At 44.7% G+C, this 22,574-nt stretch overlaps 1 protein-coding gene across 1 annotated transcript in view; it reads right to left on the minus strand.

The window, feature by feature from the left end:
- GMCL1 (germ cell-less 1, spermatogenesis associated) overlaps positions 1-22,574 on the minus strand; it is a 142,209-nt gene that overhangs the window by 98,797 nt on the left and 20,838 nt on the right. Inside the window, 2 exon segments of the mRNA XM_040414434.1 lie at positions 4,829-4,952; positions 10,247-10,407. Coding sequence (XP_040270368.1) covers positions 4,829-4,952; positions 10,247-10,398 — 276 coding nt within the window. The 5' untranslated portion in view covers positions 10,399-10,407.

Raw genomic sequence — 22,574 nt, forward strand, 5'->3', positions numbered from 1 at the left:
AGAAGTGGCTTCCTCTGTGGTAAAATCTCATGAAATCCATTCTTGTTTAGTGTTTTACGTATTGTAGATTTGCTAACAGGGATGTTAGCATATGCCAGAGACTTTTGTAAGTCTTTAGCTGACACTCTAGAATTCTTCTTCACCTCATTGAGCAGTCTGCGCTGTGCTCATGCAGTCATCTTTACAGGACGGCCACTCCTAGGGAGAGTAGCAGCAGTGCTGAACTTTCTCCATTTATAGACAATTTGTCTTACCATGGACTGATGAACAGCAAGGCTTTTGGAGATACTTTTTTAACCCTTTCCAGCTTTATGCAAGTCAACAATTCTTAAATCATAGGTCTTCTGAGAGCTCTTTTGTGCGAGGCATCATTCACATCAGGCAATGCTTCTTGTGAAAAGCAAACCCAGAACTGGTGTGTGTTTTTATAGGGCAGGGCAGCTGTAACCAACACCTCCAATCTCATCTCATGGATTGGACTCCAGTTGGCTGACACCTCACTCCAATTAGCTCTTGGAGATGTCATTAGTCTGGGGGTTCACATACTTTTTCCACCTGCACTGTGAATGTTTACATGGTGTGTTCAATAAAAATATGGTAACATTTAATCCTTTGTGTGTTATTAGTTTAAGCAGACTGTGATTGTCTATTGTTGTGACTTAGATGAAGATCAGATCACATATTATGACCAATTTGTGCAGAAATCCATATCATTCCAAAGGGTTCACATACTTTTTCTTGCGACTGTGTGTGTGTGTATATAATATATATATATATATATATATATATATATATATATATATTTATTACACACACACACACACACACACACACACACATATACACTGCTCAAAAAAATAAAGGGAACACAAAAATAACACATCCTAGATCTGAGTTAATTAAATATTCTTCTGAAATACTTTGTTCTTTACATAGTTGAATGTGCTGACAACAAAAATCACACAAAAATAAAAAAAATGGAAATCAAAATTTTCAACCCATGGAGGTCTGGATTTGGAGTCACACTCAAAATTAAAGTGGAAAAACACACTACAGGCTGATCCAACTTTGATGTAATGTCCTTAAAACAAGTCAAAATGAGGCTCAGTAGTGTGTGTGGCCTCCACGTTGCTGTATGACCTCCCTACAACGCCTGTGCATGCTCCTGATGAGGTGGCGGACGGTCTCCTGAGGGATCTCCTCCCAGACCTGGACTAAAGCATCTGCCAACTCCTGGACAGTCTGTGTTGCAACGTGACATTGGTGGATAGAGCGAGACATGATGTCCCAGATGTGCTCAATTGGATTCAGGTCTGGGGAACGGGCGGGCCAGTCCACAGCATCAATGCCTTCGTCTTGCAGGAACTGCTGACACACTCCAGCCACATGAGGTTTAGCATTGTCTTGCATTAGGAGGAACCCAGGGCCAACCGCACCAGCATATGGTCTCACAAGGGGTCTGAGGATCTCATCTCGGTACCTAATGGCAGTAAGGCTACCTCTGGAGAGCACATGGAGGGCTGTGCGGCCCTCCAAAGAAATGCCACCCCACACCATTACTGACCCAATGCCAAACCGGTCATGCTGGAGGATGTTGCAGGCAGCAGAACGTTCTCCACGGCGTCTCCAGACTCGGTCACGTCTGTCACATGTGCTCAGTGTGAACCTGCTTTCATCTGTGAAGAGCACAGGGCGCCAGTGGCGAATTTGCCAATCTTGGTGTTCTCTGGCAAATGCACCTGCACGGTGTTGGGCTGTAAGCACAACCCCCACCTGTGGACGTCGGGCCCTCATATCACCCTCATGGAGTCTGTTTCTAACCGTTTGAGCAGACACATGCACATCTGTGGCCTGCTGGAGGTCATTTTGCAGGGCTCTGGCAGTGCTCCTCCTGTTCCTCCTTGCACAAAAGGCGGAGGTAGCGGTCCTGCTGCTGGGTTGTTGCCCTCCTGCGGCCTCCTCCACATCTCCTGATGTACTGGCCTGTCTCCTGGTAGCGCCTCCATTTTCTGGACACTACGCTGACAGACACAGCAAACCTTCTTGCCACAGCTCGCATTGATGTGCCATCCTGGATAAGCTCCACTACCTGAGCCACTTGTGTGGGTTGTAGACTCCGTCTCATGCTACCACTAGAGTGAAAGCACCGCCAGCATTCAAAAGTGACCAAAACATCAGCCAGGAAGCATAGGAACTGAGAAGTGGTCTGTGGTCACCACCTGCAGAACCACTCCTTTATTGGGGGTGTCTTGCTAATTGCCTATAATTTACACCTGTTGTCTATCCCATTTGCACAACAGCATGTGAAATTGATTGTCACTCAGTGTTGCTTCCTAAGTGGACAGTTTGATTTCACAGAAGTGTGATTGACTTGGAGTTACATTGTGTTGTTTAAGTGTTCCCTTTATTTTTTTGAGAGAGAGATAGATATATATATATATATACACATACACACACATATACACACACACACACACACACATATATATATATATACATACACACACACCATAAAAAGTAATGAAAGTTTAGAGACAGATCATGAAATTAGTCTATCTCCTACTTATACTTGTAGATATATACTATTAGTTGTCAGATAGCACATAATCCCATATTCTAAACAGAATGTTTGACATCACCCAGAGTTGATGGTATCAATATCCCTTTATTTAATAGATATTATGATGCCATCTAAGTTGATGACACCATTGTCCCGACGCGTTTCACCCTTACTGTACTCTGGTTCCCCAAAATATTGGAATGCCAAATCCGTCCTTCCGGTCTGCGCATGTGCAGACTGAAAAAAAAGGTGAAAAAAATTAATGCCGGATCCGTTTTGCCAGATGACACCGGAAAGATGGATCTGGCATTTCAATGCATTTTTCTGACTGGTCAGGCATTTTTCAGACTGATCAGGATCCTGATCAGTCTTACAAATGCCATCAGTTGGCAATGCATACGTTTTGCCGGATCCGGCAGGCAGTTACAGAGACTGAACTGCTTGCCATATCACTCTGCCGCAAGTGTGAAAGTAGCCTTAGCAAAACGCTGGTTCACTTTCTTCAATTATCCCAGCCATTTTGCCAAAATCTTGTACTGAACAGCTCTCCAGCGCATGCCGAACGAGTCTCAATATTCAGGAGCTCACCACTCTCCTCGCCCACCTGTCTCTGCTTGACAGTTTTTTTTCTCCATATGAATCGGCAGCAGGTGGGTGGGGAGAGCCAGGAGCTCAAATATGGGAACTCATTGGCATGTGCTGCAGCTGTTCAATACCAGATTTTGGCAAAACAGCTAGATCAATTAAAGAAGATGACCCCAGCATTTTGCTAAGGAGACGTGTCACTGGTGTATGTTTTTATAGAACACCATAAAATTGGTGAGATTCCCTTTAAACAGCTGCGTTGTGAACGTCGGCACTCTGATCCGGCAAATATGCCAGCTTTCGGAAGGACCAAAAATACTACACAAAGCATTTTTGTTTGTTTGTTGACAAACAAAAAAAAAGAAAAAAAAAAAAAGAAAAACATGAGAATTTATTTTTTCCTAATTCACAAATTTACCTGCACACGTGGTCATCATGTGCTATATGGCCAAAACCCCACATAGCAAGACTAAGCCACAGGGGCCTTTACACAGGCCGACAATTGAACAGATGATCGTTAACCAGCATTGCTAGTAGCGCACGTTAGCGATGATCTGGCAGAGTAAATGCACCACCGATTACCCGATGAACGAGCAAAACGAAGCACAAAAGATCGTCGTTTCCCAGTGGCAGATCGTGCTGTGTAAACAAGACAGTACGGGGAAGAGCAATTGCATTAGCGATCGCTCCTCTCCATGCTAAGGAGGAGGTCACTGCATGTAAATTCAGCAGTCTCCTCCGCTGGCGATCAACAGATTATCGGAAAGGAACGCTTTCTTTCCAAAAATCTGCTAGATCGTTGTCCCGTGGAAAGGGACCATAAAGCCCCAAGAACAGGTCATTACCATAAGAGCTCATGAACACGAGCGTGTTTGCGCCCCGTGCTTGTATTGCGGACCACATACAGAGGGTCTGCAATATACGGGCACCAGCCATGTGCACTCGGTACCAAAACTGTGGCTCTGATGCGGACCAAAACTTAATGTGAGCCTGTGACCAGGAAATTCATGGATAGACCAAACACAATGTTCTGGTAGGCCTTGCTCTGCTGAATTTAACGATACCTTTCAATTATAGATCCGAAACTTCATTCTGAAAAAAAAAATGAAAAAAAAAAAAAAAAAACGACTTCTAATGCATATGAGCAATAAAGTGCACCGAGGGCGGGCCAAGCTACCAAGCTACTCTGATGACATTTGCTCCTCCTGCTTTCTCTACCAGCCCCTCCGTCACCTTACCTTCTTGATTGACAGGGCCAGGAGGGCGGACTATGCAGGAACCCTGTTCTGGTTAGGGAGTGGCTCACTGAGAAGGTAGGAGGAGGAAGGGAGCACAGAAAGGCTTGGGCACAACCTCAGTGCACTTAAGTGATCATTTGCATATTGATTAAAATTACTTTTTCTCCAGAAAGAAGCAATGGCTCGCTAAGTGAAAGGTATCATTACCTTCAGCTTAGCTAGCCCTACCGAAAATTGAGCCTGGTTTATCTGTGAAGTTCCTGGCACGCTCCCTTTTTAAGAATTAGATTTTACTTTATAGCCACATACCCCTTTCTTTCTTTTCCCTTTTACTTTTGACATGATAAAAACCATGCCTGGGATCCGATGCGGGTGTACGGTAAAGCACCGATCTGCTGTTACTCGTTGGAGCACATCAGTAGTAGACAGGATACATAACACTTACCTGACAGAGGTAGATTTTGTGGAGGTTCCATTCTTTACCAAGTGCGCAGATCTTTATGTCACTGTTCTCTCCATTGAGGAAGAGGGTCTGGTAGATATACTTGGAAGTACTTTTCAGCTTTTTCCTACAATAGCAAATCAGAATTTCATCAGTAGACTATACAATAATGCCACCCAGTTCACACTGCCATACCATGTAACATAGTCGTGTTATGTCCATCCAGTTCAGCCTGTTATCCTGCAAGTTGATCCACAGGAAGCCAAATTTTCCTAATTTTAGGGGAAAAATTCCTTATTCCTTATACACTGCTCAAAAAAATAAAGGGAACACAAAAATAACACATCCTAGATCTGAGTTAATTAAATATTCTTCTGAAATACTTTGTTCTTTACATAGTTGAATGTGCTGACAACAAAATAACACAAAAATAAAAAAATGGAAATCAAATTTTTCAACCCATGGAGGTCTGGATTTGGAGTCACACTCAAAATTAAAGTGGAAAAACACACTACAGGCTGATCCAACTTTGATGTAATGTCCTTAAAACAAGTCAAAATGAGGCTCAGTAGTGTGTGTGGCCTCCATGTGCCTGTATGACCTCCCTACAACGCCTGTGCATGCTCCTGATGAGGTGGCGGACGGTCTACTGAGGGATCTCCTCCCAGACCTGGACTAAAGCATCTGCCAACTCCTGGACAGTCTGTGGTGCAACGTGATGTTGGTTGATAGAGCGAGACATTATGTCCCAGATGTGCTCAATTGGATTCAGGTCGGGGGAACAGGCGGGCCAGTCCATAGCATCAATGCCTTCGTCTTGCAGGAACTGCTGACACACTCCAGCCACATGAGGTCTAGCATTGTCTTGCATTAGGAGGAACCCAGGGCCAACCGCACCAGCATATGGTCTCACAAGGGGTCTGAGGATCTCATCTCGGTACCTAATGGCAGTCAGGCTACCTCTGGCGAGCACATGGAGGGCTGTGCGGCCCTCCAAAGAAATGCAACACCACACCATTACTGACCCAATGCCAAACCGGTCATGCTGGAGGATGTTGCAGGCAGCAGAACGTTCTCCACTGCGTCTCCAGACTCTGTCACGTCTGTCACATGTGCTCAGTGTGAACCTGCTTTCATCTGTGAAGAGCACAGGGCGCCAGTGGCGGATTTGCCAATCTTAGTGTTCTCTGGCAAATGCCAAACGTCCTGCACGGTGTTGGGCTGTAAGCACAACCCCCACCTGTGGATGTCGGGCCCTCATATCACCCTCATGGAGTCTGTTTCTGACTGTTTAAGCAGACACATACACATTTGTGTCCTGCTGGAGGTCATTTTGCAGGGCTCTGCCAGTGCTCCTCCTGTTCCTCCTTGCACAAAGGCGGAGGTAGCGGTCCTGCTGCTGGGTTGTTGCCCTCCTACGGCCTCCGCCACGTCTCCTGATGTACTGGCCTGTCTCCTGGTAGCGCCTCCATGCTCTGGACACTACGCTGACAGACACAGCAAACCTTCTTGCCACAGCTCGCATTGATGTGCCATCCTGGATAAGCTGCACTACCTGAGCCACTTGTGTGGGTTGTAGACTCCGTCTCATGCTATCACTAGAGTGAAAGCACCGCCAGCATTCAAAAGTGACCAAAACATCAGCCAGGAAGCATAGGAACTGAGAAGTGGTCTGTGGTTACCACCTGCAGAACCACTCCTTTATTGGGGGTGTCTTGCTAATTGCCTATAATTTCCACCTGTTGTCTATCCCATTTGCACAACAGCATGTGAAATTGATTGTCACTCAGTGTTGCTTCCTAAGTGGACAGTTTGATTTCACAGAAGTGTGATTGACTTGGAGTTACATTGTGTTGTTTAAGTGTTCCCTTTATTTTTTTGAGCAGTGTACTTATCCACATACAGACATTTTCTCCCAGTCCGAGCATTCTTATTTTATATACTAACCTTTTATGTGATACAGTGTCAAATGCTTTGGAGAAGTCCAGATACACGACATCCATTGATTCGCCGCTGTCAAGTCTAGAACTTACCTCCTCATAGAAACTGAATAAATTAGTTTGGCATGACCGATCCCTCATGAAGCCATGCTGATATGGCGTTATTTGCTTATTTCCGTTGAGATGCTCTAAGATAGCATCTCTCAGAAAACCAAACAGTTTACCTACAACAGATGTTAAACTTACTGGCCTATAGTTTCCAGGCTCTGTTTTTGGACCCTTTTTGGATATTGGCACCACATTTGCTATGCGCCAATCCTGTGGGACATTCCCTGTCAGTATAGAGTCTGCAAATATCAGAAATAAGGGTCTAGCTATGACATTACTTAAAGGGGTTTTCCGAGATTTTTATACTGATGACTGAGCATCTGATCGGTGGGGGTCCAACAGAACTGCGGCCTTCTCTCAGCTTTTCCTAGGCCCGTGATGACACGTTCAGTCGTCACGCTGCCTAGGAACAGCTCAGCCCCGTATAGGTAAATGAGGCTGAGCGCGATACAAAGCACAGACGCAATACAATGTACGGCACTGTGCTTGGTTAGCTGTGAGAAGGTCCCAGCTCTCTAAACAGCTGATCAGCGGGGGTCCGGGTGTTGGACCCCCACTGATCAGAAACTGATGACTAGAGATGAGCAAAGCAAGCATCCTCCGAAGTCGCTTTATTCAAAACGTTGGATTAATACTGTATGGAGACTCTTCTCCGTACAGTATTAGAAAGTATGGGCTCCGATGAGCTAAAGTTAGTTATTTGCGAAGTCGTGCCTGACTTAGTTTAAAAATCAATTACCGGAGTTATTCAAGTGGAAATCCACTATAAAACTCGTGACCGAACTTGGCTTTGGTTCCGACTCAATAGCTCTTTGCTATAGGATAGCAGCACTAACTGGTAGATTGTACCCTTCACTCTTCAATCCATGGCAGAGCTGGAGGAGACTCAAGTCTGCAGCCCTTAATGACATCTGTCAGCAGGTTTGTCCCTATGAGACTGACTGACCTGTTACATGTCCACTTGGCAGCTGAAGACACCTGTGTTGGTGCCATGTACATATGCGCCCTCATTGCGGAGAAAAATGATGTTTTAATATATGCAAATTAGCCTCTAGGAGCAACAGGGGCGTTACCATTACACCTAGAGGCTCTGCTCTCTCTGCAACTGCCACTCCGTCTCCACTTTGATTGACAGGGCTAGGAATTATGATGCTTTTACCACCTGGCCCTATCAAAGGGCACAGAAATTGCAGAGACAGCAGAGCTCTGGAAGTAACGCCCCCTAGAGGCTAATTTGCGTATAAGAAAACATTGTTTTTCTCAGCAATGCGGGCACATATGGACATGGGACGAACACAGATGTCTTCAGCTGCCAATTGCACATGTAACTGGTGAGCCGGTGTCACAGGGACAAATCTGCTGACAGATGCAGATATATCGCAAACAAAAATAGAAAAACACCATAGCCAAGCAAAACATGGCAACTTGTTGGTTTTTCTGTAGAGAAACCTTCTTAAAGGGATCCCAGGTTCATAAAAATATGGCTGCTTTTTTCCAAAAATAGCACTGCACCTGTCCACAGATTGTGTGTGGTAGTGCAGCTCAGGCAGATTCACTTCAATGGAGCTGAACAGTAATACTAGACACAACCCCTACCATTACAGCAGCATGTGCACCGTAGCCAGGCTGGACAATGCGGGACAGCTGTCACTACGGCAGTGCATTAACAGCGTAGAGAGGTGGAGACAGAAGTGGCACTTGTAACATGAGCCAGTCAGTGGCCGTGACCGGGCTGCAGCTTCACTACATCTGTAACATGGCATGCAATAACAGCAACTTCATGAGAAAGGAGAGGGCACACAGGTATTACACATAAGGATCCATTATTCAAAGGTCAAAAGATTTCTTAAAGGTGTATTCTGGTTGGTTAAAGTTATCCCCTATCTATCCTACTGCTGGGACCCCCACTGATCACAAGAACAGGGGCTCTGTGGGAGTTCCAGAGATAGCTGAGCGATGTACTTGGCCATCTCCGTAACTCCCATAGAAATAAATGGAACAGCTGCTCCATTCTTTTTACGGGAGCTGCAGGGGGTAAATGGCCTCCCTTGTCATGATCAGTGGGGGTCCCAGAGGAAGAACCCCCACTGATCTGATAGTTATCCCCTTATCCTGTGGATAAGGGATAACTTTAACCAACCGAAATACGCCTTTAAAGGGATTCTGTCACCTCTTTTTACCCTATAGAGATGCGGACATGCACGGCTAGATCGCTGCTAGCATGTCCGCAATATACCTGTCGCATATCTCAGAGTGGTTTTATGGAGTGTAAAAAATGATTATATATATATATATATATATATATCGTCATGCCCCCCTGTGAAGGAGCCCAGCACCGCCTGTATCCAGGAATCTCCTCCTTGCTCACGAAGTCAGATCGCTGTAATCTCACGATGCGCGAGCTCGCGCATGCGCAGTTCCTTCCCTGAGGCTGATGTCAGCACAGGGAAGGAACACTATGCCGACACTACGCATGCGCGAGCAAGAAGGAGATTCAGCGGACGCAGGCGGTGCTGGGCTCCTTCACAGGGGGGCGTGGTTGGGCTCCTTCACAGGGGGGCGTGGCTGGGCTCCTTCACAGGGGGGTGTGGCTGGGCTCCTTCACAGGGGGGCGTGGCTGGGCTCCTTCACAGGGGGGCGTGGCTGGGCTCCAGAACAGTTAGTACAGCCCCTTGGGCTCCTTACCAGGCTGATTTACATATATCTAAAATAATTTTTTTACACTTAATAAAACCACTCAATTAGATTTGGGACAGGTATATTGCAGACATGCTAGCGGCGATCTAGCCGTGCATGTCCGCAGCTCTATAGGGTAAAAAGAGGTGACAGAATCCCTTTAAAGAGGACCTTTCACCACTCCTGACAGGCCTGTTTTAATAGCTTCATACATTCCCCATGTAATGACAATTCTGGAACATCTATTCTTATGGCTCTATGTTGTGCCATTCCTGTATTATTTCTTCTAGAAGTTATGAATGAATTGCTAGCAGTCTGTAGTAAGGGTACAGAGGGGATGCAACAAATTGGGGGGAAGCGGGGGGGGGGGGTGTACCTGCACAGACTCACTATTCAATCAGTGCTGCCATTTTCAGACTGTGCAGGTACACCCCCCCCCCCCCCAACTGGTTACCTCCCTCTGTACCCTTACTGCAGACTGCTAGCAATTCATTCATAACTTCTAGTAGAAATAATAAAGGAATGGCACAACATAGAGCCATAAGAATAGATGCTCCAGAATTGTTATTACATGAGAATGCATGAAGCTAATAAAACAGGCCTGTCAGGAGAGGTGAAGGGTCCTCTAAGTTTAAACCCTCCTCTCTGCAGGCACATAAAATGAAGAGGTGCACTGTTTAATTTCCCAGATACATACCTGCGAGGAGTATTGAGCAGGTTTTCTAGCTCATCATCCGTCTCAGTGTCACATTGACATTCTAGGCTTCTTTTTCGCTTCCTGCATTTACAAGAGCTGGCGGACTGGGATGAGGACTCCTGGCCTAACAGTCTACTGCTCAAAGAGCCCATAGTAGGAACCTACAGGGGAGGAGGATGGAAGCATTTACACCTGCCTTTATAAAAAGGTACAATCCAAGCCTGAGAAATGGGTAATAAAAAGCACAGCAATTAGTCTAGCAAAGTCGACCGAAAGATCACATTCTGGAGAAAAGAAAAAAATTATTATTAGGCATCATAAACATGACCGGATACCAGTCTTGTGAATGCCACCATTTTTTTTTCTCCCTTCTGTCGAAATGTCCTAAACAGACAAGAATAGGACATGTTCGTTCCATCTTTTTTGCAGGCCAGCGGAACAGACGTACAGGTGTCAACAGCACGTGGTGTGCTGTCCGCATTTTTAGCGACCCCATTGAAAGGAATGGGTCTGCACCCGATCCGCAAAAAATGCAGAGTAGATGCAGAAAATAAAATATACGGTTGTGTGCATGGGGCCTAAATAGTTTTTTTTTTTTGTGGCTTCCTAACCCCCGCTCATCTGTGTGAATCTGTGATAAAAGCCACTTTCTTATGTACCCACCATTTCCAAGTGCTGTGGATCAGCGGCTATCAGAACCAGTCATGTGACTTACCTCTTCAGAAAATCTTGAATTCCGTCAAAATCATTTCCATCTTCTGAACACCTGAAGTTTCCTGTCCCTGGAATGGACGGGCACGTTATTTCTGGGACCAGAATAGAGGTGGTGCAGTGGACGTGGCTGTAATTCTGTGTAGGGAATCCTCCCTCACCTACAGACGCATGCACAGAGCAAAGTCATCAGCTCATGCACCGATAGATGAGGGAGAATTCTGTCTACAGGATTACCCCTAGTCCACTACATCGCCCCTATGCTGGTTCCAAAACGACGTTCCTGTGAATTCCAGGGACAGGAAACTTCAGGTGTAAGAAGAAGGACACGACATCGGCAGAAGTCAAGATTTTCAGAAGAGGCAGGTTACTTGACCAGTTCTGAAAGAAGCAGAGCTTTCAAATTGCAAGTACATTGCAAAGGGGGTTTGACCGGTTCACACAGATGAACAGGGATTAGGAAGTCCCAGAAAACCCCTTTAACCATACAGTTACAACAACATTTCCTAGGCAGCAACCAGAGAAAAACCTGCATACCTTTAGAAGTACCTTCTGACGCTAAGCATGCACAGGTTTTTTTTATTTTGCAACTCAAACCAAAAGTTAAAAATTCTGTTCCTTCCTTCATAAAAAATGCAGTGCTCTATTTGAGCTCCCAGCATGTACTGCCCCTGGTAAATCAAGCCAGCACTACCCATATAGCTTCTCATGCAGGGACCCGGTCCAGTCTGTAAACAATCCAGGAAAAAAGGGAAAAAGATGTCCAGCACCGAGATAAAAATTTAATATTCAGTATTTTTACATGAAGTTAAAAAAAGACATCTCCACATGGAAAGCGATAACGTACCCAACGCGTTTCGATCTAATAGATATAAGTCATGATATATCTGTTAGATCTAAACTCGTTAGTTCCATTGCCGCTTTCCATGTGGAGATGTATTTAAAAACTAAGCTAAATAAAGACTAAAGATTTTATTTTCATCTCAGTGCTGGACATCTTTTTCCCTTTTTTCCTGGATTGTTTACTGCTCCTGGTAGAAGGAATACAGCAGATGGCATTTAGCTTTCTGTCTGACCAGAGACCTCACAATACAGTAAGTGAATTATCTGCAAACATACCTCTGCAGATTTAAAGTGATCTATTGTTCAAAGGTTATTTTTGATCGCACTTTACGAATTTTTGGCTAAAAGTCATATTTTTAATTGTCCTTTACTAAAAATATTGAGCCATTCTGTCACAAAGTATTAACTGTTTCTCTCTGTGTGTGACTGGTACTTTGTGTTGGTCATCTAATAAACCTTCTCTCTAAACTACTAAGAGGTCATAAACACTCATTTAATAAGCCACATTCTTGTAAGATAAGAACTGAGCTATAATGAGTGTTTATAATGTCAGAGAACAGAGATAAAGAGCCCATCAGCTCTAAAAAATGACGGAAAGACAGAAAATCCACAGCCTGCCACTACAACATCTCAGCTCTGTACAGAAAAAAAAAAAGAAAAAAAAAGAAGATTCCATATTTTTAATAAAGACCAATTGAAAAAAAAATTATTTTTAGCTCAAAACAAGTACAATGCAATATATATATATATATATATATATATATATATATATATATATATATATATATATAGAGGAATAAACACACCGCAGCACGTCCATAAGGTGAAAATGTGGGATCCTTTATTCACCCAAGCAGCGACGTTTCGGTCCGCTTGCTGGGACCATTTTCAAGCAAAAAGCGGACCGAAACGTCGCTGCTTGGGTGAATAAAGGATCCCACATTTTCACCTTATGGACGTGCTGCGGTGTGTTTATTCCTCTGGTTGTTTGACACTGTGGTCGAGTGTCGATACCGCTGGCACCCAACTATTGCTACGGGGAGTGCTGTCCTGAACTTTCATCTAATATATATATATATATATATATATATATATATATATATATATATATATATATATATATACACACACACACACACACACACACACACACACACATACATACATACATACAGGCACTCGCTGTAGATATTTATTCTTCTGCTTTATTGTCACATATACAGTAAGTAGTGACGCATTTCGGTGCTATCACACCATCAGAAACGCGTCACTACTTACTGCATATGTGACAATAAAGCAGAAGAATAATCATCTACAGCGAGTGCCGGTCTATATTATATACAGTACAGACCAAAAGTTCGGACACACCATCTCATTCAAAGAGTTTTCTTTATTTTCATGACTATGAAAATTGTAGATTCACACTGAAGGCATCAAAACTATGAATTAACACATATGGAATTATATACATAACAAACAAGTGTGGAACAACTGAAAATATGTCATATTCTAGGTTCTTCAAAGTAGCCACATTTTGCTTTGATTACTTCTTTGCACACTCTTGGCATTCTCTTGATGAGCTTCAAGAGGTAGTCCCCTGAAATGGTTTTCACTTCACAGGTGTGCCTTGTCAGGTTTAATAAGTGGGATTTCTTGCCTTATAAATGGGGTTGGGACCATCAGTGGCGTTGAGGAGAAGTCAGGTGGATACACAGCTGATAGTCCTACTGAATAGACTGTTAGAATTAGTATTATGGCAAGAAAAAAGCAGCTAAGTAAAGAAAAACGAGTGGCCATCATTACGTTAAGAAATGAAGGTCAGTCAGTCAGCCGAAAAATTGGGCAAACTTTGAAAGTAATGGCTATTTGACCATGAAGGAGATTGATGGGGTGCTGCGCCAGATGACCTGGCCTCCACAGTCACCGGACCTGAACCCAATCTCGAACCCAATCGAGATGGTTTGGGGTGAGCTGGACCGCAGAGTGAAGGCAAAAGGGCCAACAAGTGCTAAGCATCTCTGGGAACTCCTTCAAGACTGTTGGAAGACCATTTCAGGGGACTACCTCTTGAAGCACATCAAGAGAATACCAAGAGTGTGCAAAGCAGTAATCAAAGCAAAAGATGGCTACTTTGAAGAACCTAGAATATGACATATTTTCAGTTGTTTCACACTTGTTTGTTATGTATATAATTCCACATGTGTTAATTCATAGTTTTGATGCCTTCATAGTCATGAAAATAAAGAAAACTCTTTGAATGAGAAGGTGTGTCCAAACTTTTGGTCTGTACTGTATATATTAATTACACACACACACATATATACACACACAATTAGGTCAATATATATTTGGACAATGACACACATTTAGTTTTTATTACCTGCTTACTAAAACATATTGAAGTCATAGTTATATAATGGACATAAAGTCCAGACTTTTAGCTTTCATTTGAGGGGGTATTCACATTAAAATTGGTTTAGGAGTTTCAGCTCCTTTACATGTGGCACCCTGTCTTTAAAGGGACCAAAAGTAATTGGACAATTGACTCTACGGCTGTTTCATGGGTAGGTGTGGGCAATTCCTTTATTCTTTTATTCTCAATTAAGCACATAAAAGGCCTGAAGTTGATGTGAGGTGTGGTGCTTGCATTTTGAAGATTTTGCTGAGAAGTAAACATGCGGTCAAAAGAGCTCTCAATGCAGGTGAAACAAGCCATCCTTCATCTGCAAAAACAGAAAAAACACATCCGAGAAATTGCTACACTATTAGGAGTGGCAAAATCTACAGTTTGGTACATCCTAAGAAAGAAAGACCTGGTGACCTCAACAATGCAAAAAGACCTGGACGCCCATGGAAGACAACAGTGGTGGATGATCGCAGAATAATTACCATGGTGAAGAGAAACCCCTTCACAACAGCCAACCAAGTGAACAACGCTCTCCAGGATATAAGCGTATCAATATCCAAATCTACCATAAAGAGAAGACTGCATGAAAGTAAATAGAGGGTTCACTGCACCGTGCAAATTACTCATAAGCCTCAAGAATAAGAAAGCTAAATTGGCCTTTGCTAAAAAAAAAAAAAAAAAAAACCATCTTAAAAAACCAGCACACTTCTGGAAGAACATTCTTTGGACAGATGAAACCAAGATCAACCTCTACCAGAATGATGGAAAGAAAAAAAAGTATGGCGAAGGCACGGTACAGCTCCTGATCCAAAGCATACCACATAATTTGTAAAACACGGCGGAGGCAGTGTGATGGCTTGGGCATGCATGGCTGCCAGCGGCACTGGGTCCCTAGTGTTTATTGATGATGTGACACAGGACAGACATACTGTGTGCTCAAATCCAGCCAAACTGATTGGTCGGCGTTTCATAATACAGATGGACAATGACCCAAAACATAAAGCCAAAGCAACCCAGGAGTTTATTAAAGCAAAGAAGTGGAATATTCTTGAATGGCCGAGTCAGTCATCTGATCTGAACCCAATAGAGCATTTCACTTGTTAAAGACTAGACTTCAGACAAAGGCCCACAAACAACAGGAACTGAAAACCGCTGCAGTAAAGGCCTGGCAAAGCATTAAAAACAAGATTTTGTGAAACTCACCTGTAAAATCTGTTTCTCGCTTGATTCATTGGGGGACACAGACCATGGGTATAGCTGCTTGCTGCCACTAGGAGGCGACACTAGGCTGAAAACTGTTAGCTCCTCCCCCACCAGCTATACCCCTCCGGCCAGGAGAGAGCCCTCAGTTTGTGCAAAAGCAGTAGGAGAAGCAGAAAGATATCACAACATCAACAAACTCCACAGTCAACGGACCCAAACGGGGTGGGTGCTGTCCCCCCCAATGAATCAAGCGAGAAACAGATTTTACAGGTGAGTTTCACAAAATCTCGTTTTCTCGCTTATATCATTGGGGGACACAGACCATGCGATGTCCCAAAGTAGTCCCTGGGGAGGGAACACAAAACAGAGTGAAGAAGGTAGAGAACCTCGTGACAGTTATCACACTGCGGCCTAAAAGACCAGGCGGCCAGAGCGGCATCCGCAGAAGCGAGAGCGTGAACCCTGTAAAACGTTGTAAAAGTGTGGAGGAAAGACCAGGTCGCGGCTTTACACAACTGAACCGCCGACGCCTGGTGGAAGTGAGCCCATGAGGACCCAAGTGCCCTGGTAGAGTGAGCCGTGATCCCCGGAGGGGGCGTCCTGTCCCGAACGCGGTAACATTCCAAAATAGTGGAGCGAATCCACCGGGAGATCGTCACCTTTGAAGCTGCCAATCCCTTCCTAGAACCCTCCAGAATGACGAACAAGGCGTCCGTGCGCCGAAAGGGGGCCACGGCCGAAAGATTTATCCGCAGAGCCCGCACCACATCCAAACGGTGTAACGACATCTCTCTCGGATGGGAGGGGCCAGGGCAAAAGGACGGCAGGACAATGTCCTCATTGACGTGAAAAGCAGACACTACCTTGGGTAAGAAGGAAGGTACCGGATGGAGGACCACCTTGTCCTGATGAAAGATTAGGAATGGTTCCCGGCATGACAGCTGCCAGCTCTGAAACTCTTCGTATGGATGTGATGGCCACCAGGAAGGCCACCTTCCAGGACAGCAGGCGGAGGGAAGCCTCCCGCAGGGGTTCGAAGGGGTAAGCTTGAAGAACCCCCAATACCAAGTTGAGGTCCCACGGGTGTAGCGGGGGACGGTAGGGCGGAGCGGTGTGCGCAACGCCCTGAAGGAAGGTCTTAACAGGACCCAATCCCGCCAAGGATCGTTGAAAGAAAATAGAAAGGGCCGACACCTGGCCCTTCAAGGAGCTGAGCGCCATGCCCAGTTCCAGTCCAGACTGAAGGAAGGCCAGAACGACCGGCAGGAAGAAAGATCTGGGAGACAGGTTCTGCTCTTCACAGAACCAAAGGAAGGACTTCCAGGTTCTATAATAGATCCTGGAAGAGGTAGGTTTCCTGGCCTGAATGAGCGTCCGAACCACCGCATCGGAAAAACCCCGCTGCTTTAAAAGGAAGGTTTCAAGAGCCACGCCGTCAAATGTAGAGTATCTAAACTCGGGTGGAAGACGGGCCCTTGCGACAGAAGATCGCATCTGAGAGGAACCGGGTACGGAGCGTCCCCTAGTAGGAGGACAAGATCCGAATACCATGCTCGGCGCGGCCAGTCCGGAGCGATCAGCAGGGTCTGAACGTCCTCCCACTTGATCCTGCAGAGAATCCGAGGCAGGAGGGACAACGGTGGAAAGACAGAGGAACGTGAACCCGTCCCACGGCGCCACGAGAGCGTCCACCCCGCAAGCTGCGGGATCTAATGTTTTTGCTATGTCTCTGATGGGTTGGTTTTGTTTTTTCAGCCTAATGATGGCTTGCTTCACTGATAGTAACAGCTCTTTGGATCTTATCTTGAGAGTTGATAGCAACAGATTCCAAATGCAAATAGCACACTGGAAATGAACTCTGGACCTTTTATCTGCTCATTGTAATTGGGATAATGAGGGAATAACACACACCTGGCCATGGAACAGCTGAGAAGCCAATTGTCCCATTACTTTTGGTCCCTTAACAAGTGGGAGGCACATATGAAAACTGATGTAATTCCTGCACCGTTCACCTGATGGATGTAAATACCCTCAAATTAAAGCTGACAGTCTGCAGGTAACGCACATCTTGTTTGTTTCATTTCAAATCCATTGTGGTGGTGTATAGAGCCAAAAATTTTACAATTGTGTTGATGTCCCAATATTTATGGACCTGACTGTATAAACAATAAACAAACAAACAAACAAACAAACATTGCCACGTCCGAAAAGTCCCAACTATTAAAATATTTAAAAAAATCTATGCGGTGAACGCAGTAACAGAAAAAATATCTAAATGCGCGATTCGCCTTTTTTTTAAATGCGGAATGCACGTGGCTTTTTTGGTTTATTTTTTTCACGTGGTATCGAATGGTATTGAGTATCGCAATACTTTTTTATGGTATCGAAATCGAATCAGAAATTTGGTATCGCAACAAATCTACATCAGACAACTAGACACAAATGAAGGTGGTGCTGGGAATACTACGCAAACGTCTGCAGCTACGGAGAGACAGACTGTAATCTCCCCAATCACAGCACGTCGGGAACACACTGCCAAGTACTGCTGGAGGACAAGAGTCCAATATGTTCCCTGTACCAATTAGGACACCGGTACATAGGAGGAACGTGCGGCTCCGTGAGCCAGATGCCACTACCCCCTCTTCAGACAGAGAACTGGAAAGTGCTCATTAGAACCTGTTCTGGGGGCTCGAGGGGCTGCAGCGAGTATGGTAACACAACAGATGCTGCAGTGATACAAAGTAGTAAGCAGCACTACAAATCCCATCATGGGATAAAACATACCAGTGGCCCCGGTACCTAAGAATCAGGTCCAGACAGTGGTGCCCGCAGAGAAAAGGTCCAAGCTAGGGATCCCTTCAGATAGCAAATTATTAAGGATATCTACAGCACTCTTCAGTTTAAGCAAAAAAAAAACTAAAAAATTGTTCTTTTTATTGCATCAGCAGCATACAATGCAACGTTTCGACTTAAAGAAGTCTTTATCAAGCAATGAGAGAGGGGTACATAGAGTGCTTAAATAGTTAGTGGGTGTGGAAACAGCCTCCCATCAAATAAGTGTGTTTATAATACAATTAACATACATATTAGTGATAATGTCAGCAAATCACCAAGAGATTACTTACAAAAAGGTGGGGTTCCATGTGGCTCCCTAGGATCTCCTGCATTAGGGCAACAAGGTGCCAGATCTCGGCGTGCTCAGACCCAGACATCGCACCAGAGAGTGAAAGAGGGGAGCTAATCAGAACACAGGGTATCAGTTGTTACTAGTTATCCCATAACTAATGTAAAAAATAGGGTTGTTTCGGGTATCGAACTTTTGATACCCAGTTGATACTTTTGTCCCAGTATCGATACGATACCAGGATTTGCCTTTTATCGATACTAGGCTACTGCACAGCCCAGTATCAGAGAACATGAGCGCGCTGTTCTCAGCGCGACCATGTTCCCTCAGCAGCACGGGGAGAAGGAAGCAGCCTCTCCCTCCCTCTGTGCTGCTGCTTCCACTGCCACCAATGAGAGTGCAGAGGGGAGGAGCTGTGGCCACTGCGCCACCAATGATAACTGACATTTAATACATTACAAATACAAGCGGCAGAAACACATTGCCGGCACCCTGCCTCTGACTGTGCTGCGATCCGCGGCCATTAACCCCTCAGGTGCGGCACCTGAGGGGGTTAACTGCCGCTGATTGCAGCGCCAAGTCAGAGGTCGGGTGCCGGCAATGTGTTTCTGCCACCGGCTGTATTTGTATATTAAACGTTAATTATCATTGGTGGTGCAGTGCTGTAAAAGAAAAAAAAAAGAAAAGAAAAACTACGCGATTCGACTTTTTTTTTGGCACCTTGTCCCCCCAAAAAAATAGGATAGGACTGTTCTATTATGGGCCGGACGTACCATAAAATGCAGACTGCACACAGCTTTTTTTGGGCGTTTTATTTTTCTCTGCGTGGTATCGAATGTTATCGAGTATCGCAATACTTTTTTATGGTATCGAAACCAAAATCAAACTTTTGGTATCGAATCAACCCTAGTAAAACAATGAAGGTCAGTCATCATAAAGTACATGACAATCTCTTTCTAACAAATCCAGAACCAGCCCTGTACCTCACATGGATCCAGAGATGTCCACATTCATTGCTCTGCTAGATTTATATCAAAATTTGAAATAAAATTCTCATTCACGTGGATTTTTATACTTGAGCTGCAGGTCCCAGAAGTGAAGTGGGTATATTCACACAGTCATTAAATATGGTTATTTATATCAAGCGGGAAGCTCAGGGGGCGTGTCTGAGCTCTCCCCATCACAGCTCAGGGGGCGTGTCTGAGCTCTCCCCATCACAGCTCAGGGGGCGTGTCTGAGCTCTCCCCATCACAGCTCAGGGGGCGTGTCTGAGCTCTCCCCATCACAGCTCAGGGGGCGTGTCTGAGCTCTCCCCATCACAGCTCAGGGGGCGTGTCTGAGCTCTCCCCATCACAGCTCAGGGGGCGTGTCTGAGCTCTCCCCATCACAGCTCAGGGGGCGTGTCTGAGCTCTCCCCATCACAGCTCAGGGGGCGTGTCTGAGCTCTCCCCATCACAGCTCAGGGGGCAGATGAAAGATGAAACTGAGCATGTGCGGCCTTCTTAATGAGCAGGTCAAAGAAATAATAAATTAAGTGGCACTATACAGATACATTTTATTGAATAACTTAGTAGATATACAAAATTTTAATTAAATGTAATTTCAAAAAGTATTCTGATCCAGGTGCTGGTTTGAAAACTGTAGAATATTTTTCGTGGGACAACCCCTTTAATCTGTCAGCAGATTTGTCCCTATGACACTGGCTGACCTGTTACATGTGAACTTGGCAGCTGAAGGCATCTGTGTTGGTCCCATGTCCATATGTGCCCGCATTATATGAAAATGAGCCTCTAGGAGCAACGGGGGCGTTGCCATTACACCTAGAAGCTTGGCTCTCTCTGTTACTGCCGCATCCTCTCCACTTTGATTGACAGGGCCAGGCAGGTTTGATTATGTTTTCACTGCCTGGTCCTGTCAAAGTGCAGAGGGCGCAGCAGTTGCAGAAAGAGTAGAGACTCTAGGTGTAACGGCAACGCTCTGTTGCTCCTAGAGGCTCATTTGCATATAATGAGGACACATATGGACATGGGACCAACACAGATGTCTTCAGCTGCCAAGTGCACATGTAACAGGTCAGCCAGTTTCATAGGTACAAATCTGCTGACCTTTAAATATCATGAACCTGGGGACTGGTTCCCTATAAGTAGCATGTGTTTTGTTACAGCCATGCTCACACATATGCACCAAAACATACACTGCCTATACAGTGCTGGTCCACGAGATCATGGCATCTACCCAGCAGAGAAGTGCCTATGCAATTTATGTCCATTGAAGTCTATAGGAGTTAGCTGAAGTCTGCCATCCCTTCACATGTACAGCAAATGTCGGGCCTTTAAAGATGGCACCAGCTCCAGAGCAGAGCAAGCGTCATAGCTAGTGGGTGCAGGAATGCCTTCCCCCAAAAGAGTTGTTGTGGTCCATTTGGGGACCTAAAGTAAAAATATTTTAGAAATACAAAAAATAAATGTATAAAATTCAAATCCTCCCCCCTTTCCCCAAAATTCAAAATACTTAAAAATAATTTTTAAAAAATATGGGCATCGACACGTGCGAAAATGCCCATACTATTAAAACGTATCCCATACAGTGAATGGCGTAATGGAAAAAAAAAAAAAAAAAATGGCACTTTTAGTGTTGAGCAAATGGAAGGTAAAGAGGAATTCAAACTGAATTTCAGGAAAAATTAGATTTGCCACAAATCCGAATTTCTTGGCAACAAATAAATTTTTCCTCATATGGCGGTATAAACAAAACATACTCACGTCATTAATTTTATCACGGAGAGGCAGTCACAGCCATCTTGATCGAAAAAAACTCACCAATTCTCGCGCACGCTGATGAGTGGGCACGGTGACGTCATCTGATGACATCACGTGCGAAAATTGCCGCATTTTCTTTAATCAAGATGGTTGCGATGGCCTCTACGCGATCAAAAGTATGAGGCGACATTAGGAGAAGTAGCGAATCGAATTTTTGGAAACGTTGCTTATTTCTAATCACTTTCCCCCCCAAAAAAAAAAAAAAAAAAAAAAGTGATCAAAAAGTCACACACACCCCAAAACGGTATTAACAAAACTACAGGAAAAAAAAAATGAGCCATCACACATCTCTGTAGAGATAACTATAAAAAATAAAATAAAAAAAAGTTATGGGGGTCAGAATTATTTTTTATTTTTTCGGTATTAACTCTTTCCTGATGCAGAGATTTTCAGTTTTTTTGCTACCTGCCTTCTCGGAGCCATAACTTTATTTTTCTATTCACATGGCAATATTGTACTTTCTAATGGCACTACTTAACATTGCATAGAAAGTAGTGGGAGGTGAAAATTGGTGGAATTGGAAAAAAAAAATAAAATTACGCTACAGTTTCATGGGTTTCGTTTTTACTGTGTTTACTATACAGTGAAACTGACTTGTGCTCTTCATTCTCCAGGTCAGTACGATCATAATTCCTGACAAGCAGAGCAGAGGGGAGGATGAGGCAGCTCTTTAGCTCAGTACTGTGAAGTAACTAGTCCTGCTGTGTGATTAGGACAGGTTTTGTGTGCACTAATAGTAGGGATGTCCCAATACCGATACCAGTATCGGTGCCGATACCGGACATTTGCACGAGTACTTGTACTCGTGCAAATGTCGCCGATACCACTGCCGATACCTCATGGCCCAGATCAGCGGTGGCGGAGGCGTCTGCAGCGGCGTGTCCCATCTTCTCTTCCGGTCGGCGGTGGCGCTGCTCCCAGCTGATCAGCGTGGGGATGGCAGTGAATATTATACACCTGGGGACGTGATGGCTCGGCAGCGGCAGGAGGAGGCCGCCTCTGGCTGGGGTTCTGGATATTATCCTCAGGGGACTGCAAGAAGCTGGGCCGGAGGTGGAGAGATGGCAGGAGCTGCCGGAGACCAGGTACTGCAGTCCATTCTTATGTTTGCCAGCCACATCTGATTCTGAGAAAGCTGTGTGACAGCCAATATGGCCGCCTCTCATAAGCAGAGCCATCCAGAGCAGAAGTGGGAGGAGCTGGCATTGAGAACTTCAGGGA

Source organism: Bufo bufo, chromosome 1, assembly GCF_905171765.1.
Source record: "Bufo bufo chromosome 1, aBufBuf1.1, whole genome shotgun sequence".
Classification (NCBI taxonomy): Eukaryota; Metazoa; Chordata; class Amphibia; order Anura; family Bufonidae; genus Bufo; species Bufo bufo.